The sequence below is a fragment of the Aegilops tauschii genome, chromosome 6, assembly GCF_002575655.3.
Source record: "Aegilops tauschii subsp. strangulata cultivar AL8/78 chromosome 6, Aet v6.0, whole genome shotgun sequence".
Classification (NCBI taxonomy): domain Eukaryota; kingdom Viridiplantae; phylum Streptophyta; class Magnoliopsida; order Poales; family Poaceae; genus Aegilops; species Aegilops tauschii.
The window spans coordinates 97,384,621-97,391,093 of record NC_053040.3 but is presented as its reverse complement, the minus strand read 5'-3'; the positions used below and the strand labels follow the sequence as shown (position 1 = coordinate 97,391,093).

Genomic DNA, 6,473 nt, shown 5'->3' with positions numbered 1-6,473 from the left:
TGTACCGGTTGAGATTGCGGGGGAATGTTAAACGAGTCTGTAGCCTAACCGTAGGTTGTTAGGATCAGCTCGTGTGCTGTATAGATAATGATCAAGTTAGGTTGTTGTAGATAAAATCCTAACTGAATTGTATCTATCTTGTACCCTGCCTGAGTATAAATGGAAGGCAAGGCCTGACGCATAAGTCACGGCAATTCATTACTTCTGACTTCAGAGATGTAAAAATGGATGAAACATTACCAACCGTGCACAACATGTTGCTGGATATATGACTGTAAATATTCTAGCATCACTTTATTTCCTTCCTTTACCTCACATTGTAAACCCGAGACATAAAAACTATGTGACCTGACCTGATCTCTGATCCCCATGGCAACCGGGCATCACTATCCTCCTCTCTCCGCAAAGCAAAACTCCGAAACACAAAGAAAAGAAAAGATAAAAAGGGGAGGGAACAAAAAACTCTCACTCACTCACTGAGGTCTCTTAGCTAACGATAGAAGCTAAAAAAAGGGCCAAAAAGAGGTGTCCATTTAAAAGGCTAGCAACAAGTATCACTATATCTAGCTCTCTTCCTCCAGGGCTTGCTGCAGAAGAGACGGGCTCCTAACAAACCTTCCCTGAAATGACAAAAAAAAACAGAGCACATCAGTAAACCCTGAAGACTCGGTTTCGACAAAGTAGACACGTAGGTGATGGTGATCTGGTGTGAGGAGTGAGCTTTTCCAGTGCTTGGCTTACAAATATTATACTGGAACTTTTTATTCTTTCAAGCATCAGTTCTAGTAGTGCTTGCCTTCATCCGAGGCCGACAGTCGGCGTTCACCTTCCGCACCTGGTACCGGATCTTCTTCGAGAACAGCCGGTTGCGCCGCTTCTCCTTGTACCTCATCACCCTTGCTTCCCTGATGCCGCCGGACCCGTTCTCAGGAAACAAGTCAATGTCTGCAAGTTTGGCCTGCAACAAGGGTTCATCCTTGATTAGTGAGACTCTAAGAGCATCTTCTCATTCAGAATTCAAGAAAAGAAATGTAAAACATGTTTACAGTTTTACATTGTTATTAAACCGTGCCGTAAATCGTAAGGTAAGTAATGATGCCATCGTGTGTCCAAACTACAAACTACTCCCTCCGTTCCTAAATATAAGTCTTTGTAAAGATTTCACTATGAACCACATACGGATGTATATAGATGCATTTTAGAAGTAGATTCACTCATTTTGCTCCGTATGTAGTCCATAGTGAAACCTCTACAAAGACTTATATTTAGGAACGGAGGGAGTACAAAGAAGCTGGACAGATCTGTGTAATGATTCTTGCCACTTATGACAGCTGCAAGTCTTGCCATCTATCAGAGCAAATTGCAGAAAAGCCAACTGAATTGGGGCTAACAGTCTGTTGCAGTTGCTCTATCACTGGCCCAAAAGGCACCAAATTTGAGCCCAAGTGACTCTCAGCAACAAGACAAACATGTAATCTATGGCAGGAAATCTCCAGGCTCAATTGCCTGTGGTCCTCTGTTGAATCATTGAGTGTAACTAGCTAACAGCATAATAGAATGGTTAAATCTAGTTTATCCAATTTGTAACAGTTATTTTTCTATAGAAAAATTTCTACCGTTATTCACCCACAAGTTTAGCAGAATGTAAAAGTAAACAAAACTCATATGTTCACTGGACTTGGAGCTAAAATCAGCTCATCGAATCTTAGCAGTAGGTTTGCTGGGACTCACTATTTAGTTATTTTTCCCTATAAACTATGTTTACTGCTTCTGTTTTATGGTTACTGGAGAGTATCAGTGATGCTCTTAAAAGGTGTGTACTTACAGATATGCAGTAGTACAGGACTGGGTACTTCTTGTGAGTTGTGGCTTTGTGAGGGACCATCAGTTGGATAAACAATTTTCCTAGTTTATTGGCTTAATAGTTGATACCAGTTCCACAATTGGCAGTTGCATATCAACTTATCAAGCATGTGGTTTCTAGTTGTGGGGTGTCCCTTTTCCTTTGCTGAAGAAAGCAATTCACAAGAGGCAAAATTCTTCTGTTTGTCTAGCAAAAGGAGTTAACATGTCGGAAGAAATGGGGAGTGGAGCTATAATTTAGCTACAGAAATTCGATTTAATTATGGTGGTGGAACTGAAATACAATCTTCTATCAGAAAACATATTCAGACTAACTCATATCAGTTTGAACACGTCTCTGTAATTTATCTGAACTAGTAAGACTGTCATAGAAGAAGGTAACATCATCTACAGGGCTTGTCAAATTTTGTGTTTTTTTAAATGAGATTTTTCTGACTTAAATAGCAAACTGAAAAGAAAATTTGAGTTACTGTTAGCTCATCAAAATTATGTTGCACTCTCCTAGTGCACGCAAGAGAAAAAATTCAGAGAAACCAAGTACTCACCCGCACTTCGGCGGCAGATTCCGACGAATCCGGCCCGCTGCCCTCGGCGAACATAGACCCTTTGCCGGACCACTCCTTGAGCACGTCGTCGGTGTCCAGCTTCAGCCCCAGGCCGGTCTTCGGCGCCTTTGTCGGCGCGCTGTCACCGTCGCCATTGCCGTCAGCCGCGTCCACTGTTCCATCGGCTCCCTCCTCGCATTTCCCATTGGCCGACTCCTCCTCCTTGGCCATCAACTTCTCCATCTTCACCTTCTTCTTCTTCTTGCTCTTCTTCTTCTCTGGTGCTGCCGACGCCGGCGGCGGCATTGCGGTGTTGGACACTGCCGCTGCCGGTTCTGTCGGCGGTGGCGTCGGTGGTGTGACCGTGATGTCCTTCACCGGCACGGCAGGCCACATCCACCAGGCGCCGTCGTCGTCCCGCCGCTTGAGGGCACGGTTGAGGTTGGGGCGGGTGTTCTGCCGGGAGCCGAGGCCGAGCTCGAACCGGCCAGCGAGACCGACCACCATGAGGCTCCTGAGGTAGGGGTGTATGCCGGAGCTGGACAGGATGGAGTCGTCGGACGTGGCGGTGGCCGTGTTGGCCTCCATGGTGAGGCTGCCCATGATGCCGTCGATGCCCTCGGCGGCGCCGCCGGCCGCGGCCTCGTCGACGTCGAGGATGGACTCGGCGTCGAAGCCGTCGTCGTCGAAGTCGAGCTCGCCGGGCTCGTCGGTGGCGGTGTCGGGGCTGGCCGGCGACGGCGCCGGGTCGCGGAACTCCCGGAACGCGCTGCTGACGGGCGTCGGGGACGAGCAGTTCTTGCAGGCGTCGGTGGACGGGCTCTGCGGCGGCGGCGGCGGCGAGGGCGAGGCGGCGTGGTCGCGGAGGAGGAATGCGGCGTCGGACAGGACGGGGAGCGGCGGGAGGAGGTCGGAGGAGGACGGTGCGGCGGCGCCGAAGGCCACGGCGAGGCCCGAGAGCGGCGGGCGCGGCGCCGTGGCCGTCTTGGGGCTCTTCTTGACGGGGAAGACGGAGGGGTGGATGGAGGCGAGCAGCGCGGCGGCCTCGTTGTAGGCCTGGTTGGGGCGCTTCCGCGGCGCCCGCGCGCGCTTGAGCGACACGGAGGTGGCCGAGGAGGACGCGTTGGAGGCCTCCGAGAGCGTGGAGGACGGCGAGGAGTGCGCCGGCCGCAGCGGCGACGAGTGCGCGTGCGCCCCCGGCGACGCCGCCGCCTTCACCATGTCCAGGTCCAGCCGCAGCCCCGTGGGTATGCAGGAGGACGTCATCGCCAATGCCCCCTCAACCACAACCACCACCGCTCAAACCGAGAATTTACTCCAGCTCTTCTCCTCCGGCCGATCAATCAATTCCACCGCTGCCGCCACCACCACAGCTCCGCAAGAACCGAATGAATTCCTAAACCCCTAAACCCCACGAGATTGCTCGTCAACCGAGAAATCTCCTTGCTTCTCGGCCGATGAAAGCTGCGAGACGGAGAGGAAGACGGAGAAAAGGTAGCGAGGAAGCGGCAGCTTTTTCTTCCTTTTCCGAGGGGCAAACAGGGCGCTAAGCAGAGCCGCAGCAGAGACCTTGGGACATGGGCAAACTCCAAAGAGGAAAGAAGAAAAACTAATGGCCGCCCCCACCCCCCACCTGGGATGGACTCGACTCGAGCTGCGCCTATATGAAAACACCAAGAACAAAATAGGGGACGGACGGAAGGATTCTGCCGTACTCCTCTGTCCGTGGCAAGGAGAAGAGGTCAAGTCAGGAGCAGAGCCAGCAAGAACAGAGCAGGGTATGGATTCTGCGAGCTAGCAGCTGTGTCTTTGGGATTGGAGATGGGCGAAGGGAAAAGAAGAGCAATGCTAACTAGGGATCCTACGGGAAGGCTAGAGAGATGAGAGATGAGAGATGAGAGAGAGAGAGGGAATTGCGGGGGATTGGAGGCGGTGGGGAGGAGGAAGAAAGGGTTCAAGAGGAGGGAGGAGGGGGTGGGGTTTTAGCGAGGGAGGAGCTGCTGGAAGAGACAAGCCACTCTCATGAGGTCGCTCTCCTCCCTCTGCCCCGTGGGACCCACGCTGCATTTTGCGCAGGCTGGCCCCTCCCTCCCTGCCTCTCCTTTTCTTCTTCCCACTCTCTCTCTAGGTGGTACGTACATGTACATGTGTTGGAATCTTGTTGTGTCATCTGAGATTTGCAGTGGATAAGTGGAGAGTGTGAGACCAATTTGCCCTGCGCTTCCATGGATCCCACGGTCACAAGATAACTAGAATTCCTAGGCTCACGGGTCAAGATAAAAAAAGTAAAAAAAATTGTATTTGTTTCCAGGGTGTGGCTAGTCTCAGTTTTAGACTTAACCAAGTCCAAGTCAAGAAAACTTAGTCAATCATCTTTACTATTTTGGGGGTTTATCGGTCAATATTTGGACAAATAATCACGGGGAAAAAGAAACGATGCAAATTGTACCCCGTAGAAGATCTAGAGTAGAAATTAGTTAGTACTTCCTCGGCCCCAAAATGAGTGTCGCATATCGTGACATTTATTTTGGGAACGAATGGACTATTATATTCTTGCTTTGTGGCATGATGCCCATCACTACAATATATTTTATTATTAGAACATGAGCAGAAGGAGAATATGATTATATTAGCTCAATCCTCTGTTGTTTCTTTGGTTGTCTCTTGTTAGCCATGTGATAAAACAAACATTTCCTTCCCAGACGGCACTGACCAATGGAACATGCGGCTAAGCGCTACTTAACTATTGCCCTTTTTTGGACTAATACACCTTGTCCGCGTGACTCTTGTGCTGGATGGAAAGCAAATGTTTGAAGCATTCCTCCCGTCCTTATGTTTTCTTTATTTAGGTGAAATGTCAAGTACTTTCACTTTGTCCTGATCGTCCCCATGCGTTGCAGATACTAGCATGCTAGTTTGTGTATCCTTAGAAACAACCGGTGTATTTTTTTTTTCAAATATTATATGCCATTTTTTTGTCGAACAAGTGCGTTGGCATTTACTATGTGCCTGATTTCTTTTCCTTGATTTCTCTTTTGGTCAGAAGACAAAAACATGGGATTCAACCTGGGATTAGTAAATGTTATTACTTCGTAATATAGAACCTGATAGGTGAAGCACGTGGAAGCCCTAAAATGTCCCCTCGTAAACCCTTGATTACTCCGCTCCCGATAAAAATCAACCGGGCAAATACTCGCATCTAGATTGACATTGCAAAAGCTTCTTTGAAATCATACTAGCCACCACACGAACGACACTCAAAACTTTTTGACATGACTTTTCAAAACCAATCATCCACCATCAAACCTATGATCACCGATAAATGTTCAACTTTTGCTTGGAGGTTGCAACCACCAACATGGATGAAAGAAAGAAGCAAGGCATAGGAGGGCATTTCGGTAATCTTGCTTGTGCTGGTACACGCTATGATCTGATTGCCCGTCATCCTCAACGCCATCTACTGATCCAAATCTACCCGGCAAGTGGACCTCCCAACGGAAAGAAGAAAACCCTATAATTCCTGCTTATCTGCTGACACGGCGCCCTCCCATTGGCCGCGCCGGATTTCCCCAGGCCTACGTGGCGGCGGCCCTTTTATCGGCGCGCGCGGCAACTTTTTCACGTGAAGCCATGGAAGCCGCGGGCCCCGCCGGATCTTGGAGCCTTGCATGCATGCATGGCCGACGATGGTTGGCTCACGCGGGCACACACACAAAGTTTTTTTTTTCCTTTTACTTTTTTTGTCTCTGCGTACGGATTATTTGGGATCTGCGTTGCACGACTTGGATCGTTTCAATCCATGAGTGCATGCCTGGCACGGCAAATGGTTCAGGTGAAGCAGAATTTCACCTTCCTCGCAAACTCTCAACCGTATAGACATGTCATGTGATTCACTGTTTTGGGACTCAGTGGTGCACTCTGTGAAAATCATTCGTTCCAAATGGACATGTTTTTTCTGCTAGTTCATTTTTCTTTAAATAAATCGAGAGTGTTGAATGGAAGTTGAAGATTTACGGCGACTGTTTGCTTTTCCTGTTCGTGGCCCTCACCTTTTGACGCTGGGCT

General features: G+C 49.1%; 1 protein-coding gene across 2 annotated transcripts; it reads right to left on the bottom strand.

The window, feature by feature from the left end:
* Positions 1–269: 269 nt before the first annotated feature.
* On the bottom strand, positions 270–4,534 carry LOC109759413 (protein CHLOROPLAST IMPORT APPARATUS 2). 2 transcript variants are annotated; one of them, XM_020318237.4, is made up of 3 exons: positions 2,409–4,534; positions 797–958; positions 270–620 (listed from the first exon to the last, which is right to left on the bottom strand). In XM_020318237.4, the coding sequence occupies exons 1-3, from the start codon at positions 3,672–3,674 to the stop codon at positions 564–566; spliced, it is 1,485 nt and encodes a 494-aa protein (XP_020173826.1). In that variant the 5' UTR covers positions 3,675–4,534; the 3' UTR covers positions 270–563. The 2 variants fall into 2 exon arrangements, with proteins under 2 accessions (XP_020173826.1, XP_020173827.1); XM_020318238.4 differs by having other exon boundaries at positions 742–958; positions 2,409–4,517.
* Between the last annotated feature and the right edge of the window lie 1,939 nt (positions 4,535–6,473).

Coding starts and splice junctions, on each gene's coding strand:
- LOC109759413 (XM_020318237.4), bottom strand. CDS start 3,674: ATGACGTCCTCCTGCATACCCACGGGGCTGCGGCTGGACCTGGACATG. Junction 959..2,408: donor AATCTGCCGCCGAAGTGCGG/GTGAGTACTTGG, acceptor CCCTTGTTGCAG/GCCAAACTTGCAGACATTGA. Junction 621..796: donor ACTGTCGGCCTCGGATGAAG/GCAAGCACTACT, acceptor TTGTCATTTCAG/GGAAGGTTTGTTAGGAGCCC.